Source organism: Peromyscus eremicus, chromosome 3 (genome assembly GCF_949786415.1).
Source record: "Peromyscus eremicus chromosome 3, PerEre_H2_v1, whole genome shotgun sequence".
In the NCBI taxonomy this organism is placed as follows: Eukaryota; Metazoa; Chordata; class Mammalia; order Rodentia; family Cricetidae; genus Peromyscus; species Peromyscus eremicus.
The window spans coordinates 41,686,094-41,702,267 of record NC_081418.1 but is presented as its reverse complement, the minus strand read 5'-3'; the positions used below and the strand labels follow the sequence as shown (position 1 = coordinate 41,702,267).

The window sequence follows — 16,174 nt, the reverse complement described above, 5'->3', positions numbered from 1 at the left end:
GAAGTATCCAACACGACTCCCCCGAAGCAGGGTGGTTTTGCTGAACAGCTGCAACTTCCTTGAAGGTCTTGGAAGTATCCAACACGACTCCCCCGAAGCAGGGTGGTTTTGCTGCCTGCTTCTAGGTCGGTATTTCTCTTGAACCTGGGTTCTGATGTGGGGAAGAAGTCTTTGTCTTGGCTTTCATCTCTGAGCGGCGTCCCGGCAGAGGAGGAAAGCCGCATCATGTGGCAGCCATTTCAGAAGGACGGGGCTAACTTGCTGGCCATCTCTGTCCCTTTAGTTACGTCTCTCCAGAGTCATAACCAGAACAGGCACTTTTAGATGCCTCAGAGTCCAGCCCTCCTCAGGATGTCTTCGCAAAGGAGGCGTTTTAAAGCAATGCCAATCCCAAGGAAATAAAGCTTTTCCTCAGCTACACACATCGGTAATCCCAGCACTCAGGAGGCAACGGCTGGTGGATCTCTTCAACCGGGGGCAGCCTGGTCTACATAGTGAATTCCAGGCTTGCTAGGACTACTGAAACAATGTTTCAAAATAACAACAAAAACACTTGGATTTCGATTTCTTTCAATTTTTGCTTTTCAAGGCAAAGTCTCATGTAGCTCAGGCTGGCTTCAAACTCATGTAGGGGAGGCTGGCCTTGAAGTCTGAATCCTGACTTCACCAACCAATTGCTAGGGTTTGTGCCACTGTGCCTGGCTTTTTGGGTTGTGTCTTGTCTTTGTTTTTGAGACTTTGTGGCTCTGGCAGGTTTGGAACTCGTTATACAGACAAGGCGGGCCTCAAATACACAAAGATCCACCTGCTTCTGCCTCCCAAGTGCTAGGATTAAAGATGTTCGCCACAACTGCTTGGCTAAGGACTTCCTGTCTTGCTTGAAGCAGTGACAACATTTGGCCTCTTAGCACCAGCTCAAACGGAGGCCGTTATTCCACCAAGGTTGACCTGAGTTGGTCCATGTGTGGTCCCCCCTGGTGTCTGGCTTCTCATTCATGTAGCTTTCCTCCTTAAACTTCATTGTACATTATATACATCTTTTATGTAACCTGCTTCAAGTCCTTTTTTTTTTTTTTGAAAAGTACTTTAAAATGGTCTCTTATTAGAAAAAATAAAAATGTTCTAAAATTCGGTTGTGATGGGTGTATAGTCCTGTAACGCACCAAGGTTACAGGGGATGGTGGCATGGGGGTTATGTGGCACACTGTTGTCATAAAGGCCTAACTTACTGATTCAGACTGGTACAGACCTCAGGTTCTAGCTGGGCCATTGGTCTCCATGCTCCCTGATGCGGCCGGCCACTAGGTCACATCCCAGCCTTGGCAGTTGTCTCTTCCTGGGTTTGGATTTCATGGCTGAACCCCTGGTCACCACTGAGTGGGGCACGGTGAGCATGTAACCCCAGCTAGTCAATAGACCAGTCTTTCCAAGACTGTAGCCCAGAGGCAGGCTTCCCCGCCGGCTGCCAACCTCAGCGGAAGTCTCCAACCTCAGCAGGTGGAATGGGGCCCTGGCCACCTGCAGGGTTCAAGCCTTCACAGGTGAGATCATCCTGGCATCCTTCCGGTCAGTCTCAGCTGGAGGGCAGGTGTCTACACTGGGTCAGGTGCGGGGAACTGAAGCCAGGCCCCATGTTCAGCAGAGGACCTACCCTGGCCCTGGCTGCAAAGACTGCTCATGGAAGAGCATTTGGAAGTGACTCCTCCTGGGTGCCATGCGGCCCTGGGCCTCTCCCTGCCTCTGGATAGGCATTAAAAAAAAAAAAAAAAAAAAAAAAGCAATCCATTTTAATTGTATTCGTGTCTGTATGCACACGTGTGTGCCCATCCTGGACTGGAGTTACAGGCAATTGTAAGCTGGTCACTGAACCTCTGCAAGGGCAGGTAGCACTGCTCAGCTCTCTCTAGCCTCTCCGGCTAGGCCTTCACCTTCACAGGTAAAAGGGGCCTGGGGGCTAGCTAAGGCTAACCCCAAAGCTAAGCGGCCTTCCACCCAAGGAAAGTCTGGGCTTAGACCCAACCGACTTCACAGTCCAGTGACTTCCAGATTTGGCTTGGCCTCCTCGTTTGATACCTCTTGAATTTTGTTGCTCAAGTGGGTCTTGGAGCTTTTAAAGACAACAAAATCTGTTAGGTTGCAACAAGGCCCTTCAACTCTTGCATGAGTATGAATTAAAAATCAACATTTTCACACCAAATTATTTAACAGTGCTAACACGGGTTTTTGTGGAAAAGTGTTGGAGGAAAATGGATATTTGGGGCTCCCCTGTTTTGGTATTAAAAAACAACTAGAAAACTAGTGTGACGTATTCAGCCCCGGCTGATGCACGCACTAACGATGAAAAGGCCCAGCCACAGCCATGGCAAGCCCTGGATAAGGACCATGGTACAATCACAGGCCTGGCTAAGAACAAGCTGACCGTCCATGAGAGAGGCTGAGCTCAAGACACCCCTGGTCTACAAAGCTAAGTTCTAGGCCAGATAAAGCTATATATAGTGAGGCCCTGACTCAAAGTTAAAAAACCCAAACCAACCATGTTTGTATAGAACCCTAAGGTGGGGCTGGAGAGATGGCTCAGAGGTTAAGAGCACTGACTGCTCTTCAAGAGGTCCTGAGTTCAGTTCCCAGCACCCACATGGTGGCTCACAACCATCTGTAATGGGATGTGGCCCCTTCTGTGTACATAATAAATAAATAAATCTTAAAAACAAAACAAAACAAAACAAAACAAAACAAAACAAAAAAACCCTAAGGTGTGTTTTGTGTGGCCTCTCGAGTGCCAGCACCCAGTGAGGCTGCTGGAGACAGTCACACACTTACTTTAGGGAAGATGCTGAGTCTCGTCAGCCGTAAGACAGGCCTCCTCACGGCTGGAGAGGTAGAGCTAAGGGTGTGAGGCGCTGGACAGCACAGTGCGAGGCGTTTAGTCCTCAGTAACTAACTGTTAGCATCTCTTTTGAGACAGGGTCTCATGTAGCTTAGACTATACTTAGCAGCCTTTTTCTTGTTTTTGTGTTTTTTGAGACAGGGTCTCTCTCTTCATAGCCTTGCCTTTCCTGGAACTCACTCTGTAGCCCAGGCTGGCCTTGAACTCATAAGGTCCGCCTGCCTCTGCCTCCTGAGTGCTGGGATTAAAGGCATGCACCACCACCACCACCACCTGGCTATTAGTTTCTTAAAGTACATAAATTCAGAAAAAATTTAAGTGGGACCCAGTGAATTATTTAATAAAATTTGAGATGGCGTCTTACTCTGGCCTTGCCTACCCTGGAAGTATGTATCCAAACTGGCCTCTACTCTGGGCAGTTCCTCTCCAGGCTCCCAAACACTGGGATTATGCGCATGGGCCATCACACTGGGTGGGACCCCGTTCATTTAAGTTTGCTAACAGTCTTCCTCCAGCAGCTGTGCTGGGTATTGGACTTGGGGCCTTGCAAATGCCAAGCAGGAAATCTACGAACTACACCCTTAGCCTCACTAACAATTTCATCTGCAAGTGCATTAAATTTTGGGGAACGCACCTAGATCTCCCTTCAAATAACAGCTAAGCTACTTAAAAACAGAACTGGGTGTTCTTGCACGCTCCACATTTTCTCAAGGCAAGCATATGAAGTAGTATTTCTGGGCACAGGGTCTAGGCTGGCCTGCCCTGGCTTCTGTCTCTCCCTAGCTGAGTGAACCTGGTGATTTAACTTGACCTCTCTGTAGCGAGTTGCTCAGGATGACAGTACTTCACAGAGATTCAGTTGGTTAACAGCGTAAGGACTGAAAACTACTATTACTTCTATAGAAATCCTCTAATTGTGGGCAAGTCAGTGTCCATAATAAGAGCTAGGAGTGCCTGTGGACAGGATTAGGGCCCAGGCCTGACCTGACCTGTCTGTCTCCTTACGACAGCCCCAGAGAGACCCCAGGTTCTCTGGGAACCCGCCTACCCCCATCCTACCTCTGTACCCCCTTCTTTCCTTTCCTGGAGAGATGGAGAGATGCATTACAGGCACCAGCACTTAAAAAAAAAAGCTAGCAAACAGCTCCAGGTTTTCAGGAGAGGGAAGCTCCTAGGAGGGAAGCACAGGCCCAAGAATGGCAGCAGGTGGAGAACCTCCACTTTGCAGCTGCTGGAGTGTGGCCCCAGCCCAAGTCCTGGCTCCTTGCTGTCTCTAGCTCCTCTCTATGCCACCTCCTGCCTCCTTGCTGTCTCTAGCTCCTCTTACTGTCCTGCCTTTTTTTCCCCCCTAGAGAGGGTTTCTCGGTGTAGCCTTGGCTGTCCTGGAACTCACTTTGACCAGGCTGGCCTAACTCATGGACATCTGCCTGCCTCTGCCTCCTGAGTACTGGGACCAAAGGCGTGCACCACCACTGCCCAGCTTCCTGTTACTTTAAAAGCTGCCGGGTGTGGACAGTGACCTCAGTGAAAAGCAGCTGAGGCTTGGGCCAGTGACCTGCCAATCCACCGGCTGCGGGGCAGGGTGGAGGGGTAATGGGGATGTGGACCCTGCTCCACAATCAAGTTGGTTTTCTGTTGATGGGTCTGGGGCTGACCCACCTTGGGTTGTGCCCTGCAGCCTGAGCAGTTCTTCCAGCCATCTCTTGAGCTTGGAGTAACGATGACTCCAGGAGTCAAGGGCACCACCAGGGTGTATATCTTTAGCTGCAAGACCACCAAGAATCCTTAGATTGGCATGTGTCTTGGCTCCTGTGAGCCCCAGATTCCTATCTGCAGCACAATGGTGAGCTCCTTAACATGGTGGATCCTTGGGACACAACACAGTGGCGCTCTAACAGGCTCACCACAGGGGGCTGTAACAATCAGTTAAAGGCTTTGTGCATGCTGGGCAAGCGTGAGCTACAACCGCATCCCTCCTCTTACTGTGTGTGTGTGTGTGTGTGTGTGTGTGTGTGTGTGTGTGTTTGCTCACAAGTGCCATGCTACACACATGGAGGGGTCAGAGGACAACCCCAGGGATTCAGTTCTCTCCCCCTGTGAACTTCAGGAACCAAACTCAGATCACCAGGCTCGGCAGCGAACACTTTTTACCTGTCAAGCTACCTTACAAGAGGACCATGCCAAGCATTACTTCCTGGGACATGCCAGTATTTGTGAATTTAACCTTAACAGACCCTTAGGTCAGATCTTGTTGACAAAACAGATTGTGTTGTGCCTGCCTGCAGAGCATATACTCCAGTTTATCTTGCTAATAAAATCAGATTTCATATCAAAACCCAATTCCCCAGATTCTCTGGGGAATTGTGAAGGCAGCCAGGCCCACCTGCCTTCGAGGTGGTATTATGCCAGCACTTAACTTTGGAGAGGCTACTGGGTAACTGTCTGCCACTTCACCCGGCTCACGCCCGTCTCTTACCTCGCTGCTTCTCTTACTCATTGACTGGACTTAGCTGGCCCTGGGCACAGAGCAGTTTAGTGGCCCCTGGCTGATGGGAGGGGTCTCCAGACAACCTGTGCTGGGGCCGCTGCACCCACTCCCTTCTCTGGAGAACATCGGTGGCAAACAGGGAGGGAAGCAGGCACTTGATATCACTGAGCCAAGGTTAAACACCAAAGGAAAACACATCCTCCTCATCCCTCTACTCTTTAATCCCACCAGTAGGAAATTTACTGAGACATCTACCAACAAAAATGGGCAGAGAGAGGGTGAGTAAGAAGACCCAGGAATTCTGGGAAGGGCCGAGCTAGGGCGTGGCAGGACACTGGGAAGGTGGCATTTGCCACATTAAAACAGTGGGTAAAGTGTGTGGGTGGGTGAGAGACCAGGAAGTGAGGGCACAAGAGCAGCTCTGCTTGGACCTCTTTCTCTGAGGCCATTTCCTGTACCAAACACCTCACCAGGGAGACCCTTCCAGGATGGAGAGGCACCATCTCACCCCTCCTGGACTTTTAATGTGGTGTCAAATTCCAGAGTGGAGCCTTCCAACCATCTTGAGGCTTTCTGAAGGGTGACTGTTCCAGGACACCATGATACAGAAAACAGACTGAGTTGGGCAGGTGGTACTCACCCAGCACTCTCCTGGAGCCCCTGGGGTGTCCAGGGTAAAGACTTCTGACCCCTAGTGGTCTTTTGAAAAGGACAACGCCCCCCCCTCCCCAAGAGTCCTGTAGCCCAAGAGGCCAAGGCTGCTACAGAGAGGGTCACTTTGGTTGCCACATTTAAACTATTTATTGAGTGAGACAGTTTAGACAGAATGGAGAACAACACAGAATCCATGCTCTGCTATTGGGGACTTGCTTTTTTCTTCTTGGCAATTTCTCAAACTATTGGGAGATTATTTAACCACAAAGGAACACGGACTTTAAAGCCCCCGGAAAGCTTCACAATATATGATAAAAAATAATAATTAAAAAAAATAACAAATCGTAGAACCAGGACTTTTTATATGTAAATTTCCCGCTCCTCCCCCATTACGTACAGAAAAGAACATACAAAAAACATTGGATAGTTTTATATAAAACAAGCAAATATAAGAATCGGAAACTTTTCTCAAAGGCTGAGCAAGACATGAAGAATCTTTTAATGTCTCATTAAAAAACAAAAACCAAAACACCACATTAAATACACTATCACACACGTGGGGGGACAGGAGGGCGGGAGAGTTGTCCCTGTACACAAGGAGCGGAGATTTGGCTTGTCAAGAAGTCAGATGAATTAGCCACTGGAGACTCAGGGCTTCGGCTGGAAAAGCAGTTCACAGTGACTAAAAATGTTCAGTCCAATCCACACTGTGAGCAGGAAAGCTGTTCCAGGCCTGGGCTGCCAGGATGGGTCTGGGAAAACAGTCCTTGCAGAGTCCTCCTGGAGCAGGGCCAACCAGGAGCATGGTCCCTTCTCTCCTGACACATCTGTGAGCCTCAGGCAGAGTCCTTTATGTGGCAGTCTCCTCTGTTAAGATACGGCTGGAGAGCTGGAGAGCACGGCTCCATGGGTGCACCCTGGTTCATGAAGTTTTCTCCCTCCTCCTTCCCTCCCATACTCTTCCCATTCTCTCCCCATCACTCTCTCTCTCTCTCTCTCTCTCTCACACACACACACACACACACACACACACACACACACACACACACACACACGTACCCCCTGCACTTACACCCACCTGCTCCATAAGCATTTCCTCAGACCTTCAGTTCACAAAGGAACTGGTTCTGGACTGCCCTTGCAACCAAAGCAACTCTATAATAGTCACGAGACCGAGGATTCCGGGAAGGGAGGAGATGGGAACTGGAGGAGAGATTTCTTGCCCCTGCCAGGAGCCTGTAGGGCATTTACCTGCCTGAGGCAAGGTCAGCACCTGGGCCAGCCTGAAGAGTCTCTGCTGGCAAAGCACATGGTGTCTGGACTCCGTAAGCACTTTCTGGACCGCACTGTGTCCTGAATCTTCCTTCCCTCGCGTGAATCTAGCAGAGTTCTAGGCGGCCACTGGGAGGCAGCTTTGGTGAAGGACGTGGTCACCTCTGCCTGAGTTTGTCAGTAGCTCAATGCATGACCCTGGTACGAACGAAAACCAGGTGACTGTGTCTGGCCATGTACCCTACCACCCACTAAACTGGGTGGGTTATTTTTTCCACAGTTCACCTTGATTTCATACAGATAATTCCATGCGGGTTTCATACATATATATGTATGTACATATATACTTTATACACATATGTAAATGTGTATGTCCATATGTACACATATACATATATTCACACTCACACATACACACACATAAGTATACACACGTTTCCGCACAAAGAAGTCCGGCCACAATTTGGCTTTTTTGGGACAGTGAAATCGGTGTCGTTTCTTGCTCCACCAAATCCCAGAAGTGGTGCTTTAAAAAAATGTGATTCCAAAATCTGCTGCCTTTCTTCCTTTTTAAAAAAAGGTTACCAAAACTTTTCTTCCAAGTCGAGAGACTTAATTCCATTTGATTGCACCTCTGCAAACATGTAAAAAATTGAAGTAGACTAGAAAACGATGCCATGATAGGGCTGCATGTCACTGTTCCAATGTTACCACCTCCACAGCCTGGCCGTCCATGGTGACTGCGCTGTCCGATATCCTGGTGGTTACTGGGGCCATGGCCACCTGCACTGGCCCGTTGCCTTGGGCAAGGCTGGTTACCACAGTCTGGTACATGCTCACAGGGATCTGGACCAGGCCTGGAGAGACAAAGCAAGACTGTTGGTGGGGCCGTGCTCAGGACCCAGGTGCTGGCTGGGGCAACTGGCTCCGCTCCTTCAGGATATCGCTGGCTGCCAGCCCCAGGTTAACGACTTACCTGCTTTCCAGGTACAGATACGTTTCAACTTCTTTTCTTTCTTTTTGTTAGAGACAAGGTCTTGCTGTGTAGCCCAGGTTGCCCTTGAACTCTTGATCCTACTGCCTCAGCCTCCCAAGCACTCAGATTATAGGTGTGCCATGGTACCTGGCAGTCAATCTCTTCTCTCAGTTCATTTTAGTTCTTTAAGACAGACTCTCAGGAAAGAGAAGTGTGGGCACACTGGAAGCACCTCCACAGACCTGCCTGCTTCCATCTCTAGCAAGCACAGCCCATCAAATGCAAGTCCTCCCACACTTCCGGCCACCCCTGCTCCAGCAAGACTACCTCCTCTGAGACTGCTCCGCTGCTCGTCTCTTGCAGCCCCCTAGCTGCCCATGCGAGCTTCTATCAGCTTGAAAAGAAACAACAAAAAAAACAAATTTCTGTCTTTTATACTGTTGTCTGGCCACTGGTCCATCTCTGTCCTTTCCTCCAGAGTCGAGTGGATAAAAGAAAGAAAACCAAACTAACTAGCCCACCTGTCTACTAAGTTTAGGATTTCACAGACTGGTATAATTTAAAAAAACGTATTTTCGGGTTAACTAAAAGCAACACCAAAACAAACAAACACACACCCCATCTCTCTCCAGCCCCACTACTCTCAGAGCAGAGCAAGTGTCATGGGACCTCGGAGAACGGTGAACCCTTTCCAGTTAGCTTGGGCCAAACAATCGTGCACTTCGGCCATGTCTTCCCGTTGGAAGTAGAATTACAACGGACGGAGAAGGGCTATGTTTGGGAAGCTACAAAGCAAAGGAGTGATTCTGACTGTTAGTGAAGCGGAAGCTGGAATCCTGCCCAATCCCCTTCAGGATCCTCCAGGAAGACAGAGGAGGCTGATAACAGGAACTAGGATTTAACTGAGTGGATCAGTAGGTGGGTGCCCAAACCCTGACACCCAGACTACTGAAACAGATCATCTGAGATTCAGCCCAAAGAAAGTACTTCCAGTGAAGTAAGGTGAGCGGAGTGGCTGTCCTAACAGTCACTAGCCCTAACGTCCACAGCTGCCTAGCTCTGCCCCTGGACAACCTGCGAAGCAGCATTCTGATGGTAAGAGGGACAGAGCTACACAGAGACGACGTCGGAAGAAAACAAAAACAAATGCTGTCACAGTATCCTCACAGATCATTGTCTTAAAATGGGATGCTACTAAAAGCAAAGCAAAGCAAAACAAAACACCCCAAACACCAAACCTACACCTGTAGTGTGAGTCTGAGACAGGAGCATCCCTTGAGCCCAGGAGTTCCAGGCTAGGGAACTCCATTTCAGAAATACAAAATATGGAGCTGGGAGTATAGCTCAGTGGAAGAAATCTTATCTAGCATGTATGAGGCTCTAGGTTAGATTCCTGGCACCACAAACAACAGTCACCCAAACTAACCAGGCAACCAGCCAGCCAGTCAGCCAACCAACCAACTAACCAAGCAAGCATCCATCCATCCATCCATCCATCCATCCATCCATCCATCCATCCATCCATCCAACCAATCAATTAACCAAACCTCAAGCCCCCAAACTTGTGATGGGGTATGTCTATAATCCTAATACCCAGGAGGCTGAGACAGGAGAACTGTGAGTTTGAAACCAATCTGGACTACATAGTGAGACCCTGCCACATAAAAACAGCAGCAGCAACAACAAAACCCAGGACAACTCCTCCAAAATCCTACAACCAACTAGAAAAGAGAAATATTAGAGTACTTTAAAAACAAAAAGTGCAATAAATAAAACACATTCCAAAGGTTGTAAGATAACAGGAGAATTTTCCAGATACTAGAAAAGATTAGAAAGTAGGGAAATTAGACACACAAGCAAACTTCTACTTCGGAGAAAATGAGTTTGTCAAGGAAAAGGCCACTTGGTGCACCTGGCACAGTGGATGATGAGAGATTCAGATACCCAGACACATCTTCTCAGAACATGAGGGTAACAGCGAAAAGCCCAGAAGATTCTAGAAAGAACAAAGTAGGGGCTGGGTGTGATGGCACATGCCTTTAATCCCAATCCCAGGAGGCAGAGGCAGGTGGATCTCTGTGAGTTCAAGACCAGCCTGGTCTACAGAGCGAGATCCAGGACAGCCAGGGGTACACAGAGAAACCCTGTCTTGGGAAACCAAAAAAGAACAGAGTAGGGAAGGGAGAGCAAAAACTTGGGCATGAGAATAATACCGGACTCCATGGCAAACCTGGACACTAAGATGATGGAGCCATGCCTTCAAGCACCCTGGTTCAAGCATTCCAGAATTGCTGGCAGCCTACAATTCTATACCCAGCTATGATGATCTGTATGAACTACCACACCATACAATTTTAGATATGGCTCAAACCGCTGCTTGCTCATGCACACTTTCTCAGGTAGCTTGGAAGAATGTGTACCATATGAGCACAGAAACCAGAGGGCAGCCACATGGGCTTTGGAGACCCTGCAAGGGAGAATGGGAGCTAGACAAGGAGCAGAGCTGGGCACTGAAGTTATAGTATGCCATGTTATTTGCTTCTGTGCATAGTCCATATTCAAGTACTAAGACTGGTTATCTATCTAGCAGCTCAACTTTAAGACTGCCACAAAAGTAGTTATAAAATTGGGTCTTCTCTCATGCTCTCCAGCCATGTGTAACTGACTCTATGTGGTACCATACTTGCTGGCTTGATTAAGCTCTGTGACACTGCCAGAGGAGGCAATACTGCCTTGAGGGACACTGAAAATAAAAAGGAGTTTTAAAAAGAGATGTTGAGCAGCACCCAGGAAGTAGAGGTAGATAGACCTCTATGAGTTGGAGGCGAACCAGATCTATACAGTGAGTTCCAGGCCAGCTAGGGCAAATAGTGTGACCTTGTCTCAAAAGAAAAGAAAGAAGGGGGTGGAGAGGCCCAGGTATAGTTAGAAGGCCCAGTGGGTGGGAATCCAGTCGCCAAGTCTGATGACCTGAGTTCAATTCCCAGGGCCCACATGGAGGAGAGCACTCATTCCCAGAAGTTGTGTTCTGACCATCACATATACTTGGTGGCATGCATGCACCCACATGTATACACTTGCCCAGGTGGTGGTGGGGGAAAGATCCGAACCAAAGGAAATCAGTGCAAAAGAAAATCTGATTTCGATGCTGAGCAGTGGTGGCACATGCCTTTAATCCCAGCACTCGAGAGGCAGGGCCTGGTGGATCTCTGTGAGTTCGAGGCCAGCCTGGTCCACAGAGTGAGATCCAGGACAGGCACCAAAGCTACACTGAGAAACTCTGTCTCAAAAACAAACAAACAAAACCACCAAAATCTGATTTCATAGTATTAACCATGTGTGAGCGTTTTCCAACAGTCAGTTTTGTCAATTTCGGGATAAGCATTTGATGGTACAACAGGAAGCAGGGCTTGAGAGTTTTGTTCTGATGGCAGTCATTTGTGAAACTCCACTTACACGGTGGGTTAACAAAACAAAGGCAGGGTCAGTGAGAGTTCTTGTCTTGTGACAGGGAAAAGTCAGCAGAGGAAGCAACAGGGGGTGTGGCTTCACGGCAGGGGTGTCCCGGTTTCTTCTAAGCCATTCCAAATGGCTTTTAAATGCTGAATCAGTTCTTTCCTTCACCCTTCCTTGCCACAGAAGTTATTTTTAGATATACTATGTTGCTTAGCCTTCTAGTTGCACACTTAGGTACCATGACATTAGTAATGTCCCCAAAGTCACAGCACAGTCTAGATGGTTTGGCATGGTGGTCAAGGCAGTCATGATTTGCTCTAGACTATCTTCTTGTTTTGAGGCAGGGTTTCATGATGGAGCACAGGCTGGCCTTGAACCTTTGAGCCTCCTGCCAAGTGCTAGGAAGACAGGCAAACACCTACTATGCTTTGGCCTGCAAAGGCTGTGATGGACTTAGTCTTCTCCACACAAGCACCTCCATGCTTGTGCACACCATGACTTCTGCAGAATGGACTTGTTCTCTGCTTCCTCCAGCCTCTGCCCTCCAATGGTTTGGGTCCTCTTCCCTGGTAGCCCCATGTCACTGTGCTCAGCCTTCTACAGAGGAACAATCTTACAGATCATCACTGTTTGCATATCTTGTCTTCAATTCGATTGCGAATTCCTTAAGAAGGGACCAAGTCTATCACTGAGGCCCTAACAGTGAGCATGTGCTCAACATATTTTCTACACTCACAAATGAAAACTCAAGTGTAATCTCAGGAGTCAGGAAGGCTGCCTCAAGTCCAAGGTCAGCCTGGAATAGTGAGACATTTCTCCTAAAACCAAAACAAAGTAAAAATACCACACCCAAAACCTATCCAAATAAAAAATTTTTTTATAGACTGCATTTTGTATATTTCACATAACTCAGGGAAGAAGCCAATTTAGCCCCTACAATTGAGTTATGAAACGACTTCCACAACAAAGCTGTCTCAAGGTGAGTAGTTGTGATAGGCACTACACATCTTGGTCATTGCATAACCTCAAAGGCCTTGCAAACACAACTCTAATATTTTCTACATGCATTCTCAGTCCATGTCCACCTTAAATAAATGTATCGCCATCTTCATGTGGGGATTTTAAGATCTCTCTCTCTAACACAAACACCCACACAGGCATTTGGACATGGGATTAGATTAAATCTCCTCAGTGTCTCTGACCTAGCTGCCTTTATGTCCATAGCATGGGGGAGGGGCCGAAAGCTTTGAAACCCAGTACACACTAAGTCGGGCGGGCGGCTGCCCTTGGAAGAGAGATGATTAAATGCTGAGGTACAGTAATCACGCTGGGAGTGTCCCTGCATCTGCTCAGCCTGCCCCGATTAGCCCTAATCTAGAGGCACACGCTAATCCAAGCTTGGATTCTGGGTCATTTCAATTGATTAAGCAACAGGAAGTCCTTCATGTTCTACTTTAAGGGCCCGAAGTTCCTTTTCTTTTTCAGGGAGACCCAATACAGTCTTAGTAACCAAACTCCTTGGTGTGTGTGGCTGTATGCCCTTGGATTTGTGCTAGGACCCTGGAGAGGGATGCAGGACGGCATCTTCTCATAAGTGAGCACTCCAGCAGAACCCTGGACCTATCAGGAAGGCACGGACTCACAATGTTCTCAAGACTTCAGTATTCCAAAATGTCAAAGCCACACAAATACTAGAGTTTAGCAAATCTAAACCGTTTCTTTAAATTCAAAGTTTATTCTCATTTGTTTTGAGACAGTCTCACTGGGTAGCTTGGGCTGGCCTCAGACTCATGGTATTCTTCCTGCCTTGCTCAGCCTTCCAGCTGTTCTGATTACAGAGATGATGCCCAGTGGTAAATCGCTATCCAATCCCAGCACTTGGGAGACAGAGGCAGGTGGATCTCTGTATTTGAGGCCAGTCTGGTCTGCATAGCCAGTTCTACATCAGCTAGAGCTACAAAATGAGAAACAGCCCCCGACATACACACAAAAAAAGTTTACCAAAAAACAAAATGCAAGGGCAAGCCAGATGGCTCAGCAGGTAAAGGTGCTTACCACCAAAGCTAACATCCTGAGTTCAATCCCCAGGACGCACACGATGGAAGGAGAACTGACTTCAGTAAGTTGTTTTCTGATCTCCACTGCGCACACACACACACACACACACACACACACACACACACACACACACAGCAAATAAGTCAATGTAATAACAATACCCAGTAGATCCTGCCTGTGGTGGTAGATACCCATAAAATCAGCACTTGGGAGGCAGAGGCAGGAGGATCTTTAGTTTGAGGCCAACTCAGGTTACATGGTGAGGGAGACCATGTCTCACAGTCAAAACCAACCCTCACACCCCCAAACCAGGCAAGGTAATGCATGACTACAGTCCTAGCACACAGCCTCCAGGCCGGCCTTGTCAACAGCCTTAAGACCCTGTCTCAAAAAACACAACGAAACAAACAACAGGCGAACAGGCAGGCTGTCATGTTGTCCCCCTGCCTCCAATGACTAGTTTATTAAGCTAGATGTGTGGGCTTTGGATCTGGGAGCCTTTCCATGCACCAGAATACCCTGGACAACTAGCACCCTGCAACAGGGTCAGGAAGGCAGAGGGCCATCCTTCAGGGCTCACCACTGCCTCTCCAGGCTTCATGGGAAATTATGGCAGCACTATCCAGAGAATGGAGGTCAGAGGGAACTCAGAAAGTCAGGCCTCACCTCTAGGATCTTTGGATCAACCACTCCCAACTCCCTAGAGGAGCTGTCAGCCCTAGGAGCCTGTCCTGTCTTGATTAAAATACAGCTGTTGGCTATCATCGCTGAGCATAAATGGTGAAGCAAGGCCCAGGCCCCCTTCCCTCAACACACGGCAATTACATCCTTCCTTTTGCTCAGGTTCAAGTCTCTGAAGTCCCCCTCACCACCCTTGACTTCATATCCAATACACCACCAACTCCTGTCAGCTCCCCGTCCTTCCCTTTTTTTAAATTAAAAAAACTACTTTGATTAATTTTATTTATGTGTATGTATGCACCTGTGTAAATGAATGACGTGTGTGGGTACCCTTGAAGCCAGAAGAGGGCGTTAGGTCCCTTGGAGCTGGACGTACTGACACACCTGGGTTCTTCGTTAGGACAGTGGGCATGCCTGACTGCTGAGTCAACTCTCCAATCCCAACTCTCCTTTCAAAAGTAAACCAGAACTCAGCTTCTGCTATTTTAATGTAAGTAACAATTTATACAAGAGTCCCATTCCAACTTTGTACCTTCAGTTTTCAGAAACTTTAGCTAAAAACAAAACAAAACAACCAACTACCCCAAGTCAAAAGCAAAACCATAGCCATACATATGCTAAAGTTAAGAGCTAAACTTTATTTCTTCTTCAGGTGCTGAGGCGAATTAAATTTGAAGAAGATAATATCTCCATCTTCAACAACGTAAGTTCTGCCTTGTTGTCTGTACTTCCCAGCAGCCATGGCTGCATTTCCAGAACCTTCCTCTTTAAGATCTTCGTCTTTCATTACTTCCGCCATAATGAATCCCTTTCCAAACTCTGTGTGAATCTTTCCTGCAGCCTGAGGAGCCTTCGTGGCTTTCCTGATGGTCCATGCATGAACGTCATCTGGGCCTGCAGTGAGAAAGTATTCCAGTTGACGTGCTGCAAACCCAGCCTTAATGATCTTTGCCAAAGCACTGCCATGCTCATTTCCAGATACTTCTGCGTCTCCTCAGCACTTTAAGTAACCCAGGTTGGTCTCAAACTCTTGATCCTGCTGCCTCAGCTTTCCAAGTGCTGAGATTACATAGTCACCATGCCTGGTTAGCTGAATCTTGAGCAAGTATACACCAACTTTCCCCCCAATTCCCTGTATTATCCCTCCATCACACAAGCACGTTTGTCCTGCCGCCGCCACACCCTCAATACCACGCATGCTTGTTCAAGCCTCTCTCCCTGCCTAGGCTACTCCTGCAGATTGAAGTCAGGCTCTTTGGACAATCCAGGGGTTAGAGCAGACACACAGCCCACTCTCTTCCCTGCCTCCTGTGGTGTTATGGACTCCACCATTCACTCAACGTCGCATGGCCCCGCCCTGCTTCCGAGTAGTTTCTGTGTTTCTCTTTAGATGTCTGCTGACTTCAGTTGTTGACAGGACTGTCACTGAACACTGAGCAACCTGAGCACAGAGGCTGTTCAGTAATGGGACACACTGTGACACAACTCGCCATGGTCTTCGTGACTTTTTAGCAATTGGACCACATCCTTCCAGCCCTGCCCTCTGCAGACTGACGAGCCTTCAAGGCCTTTGCTTTGCTCTACTCTAGAGTGAAACCAGTGTTCTCCACAGCATCCTTAAGGTGCTGTAGTCAAATGCTTTGTGGAAATCCCGGGCTTTGCATGGAAGAGCTATTTTACTCTATAGGCTATCTTAATTCCA

At 48.1% G+C, this 16,174-nt stretch overlaps 1 protein-coding gene across 2 annotated transcripts in view; it reads right to left on the bottom strand.

Annotated features, from left to right (window-relative positions):
- Positions 1–7,130: 7,130 nt before the first annotated feature.
- The window catches only part of Nrf1 (nuclear respiratory factor 1), a 113,571-nt gene continuing 104,527 nt past the window's right edge, over positions 7,131–16,174 (bottom strand). Inside the window, exon 12 of one of the 2 annotated variants that reach the window (XM_059257500.1) lies at positions 7,131–8,158. In XM_059257500.1, coding sequence (XP_059113483.1) covers positions 7,995–8,158 — 164 coding nt within the window. In that variant the 3' untranslated portion in view covers positions 7,131–7,994. Of the gene's footprint in view, positions 8,159–15,090; positions 15,367–16,174 lie in introns of those variants that run through there. The other variant, XM_059257499.1, reaches the window with a different exon arrangement.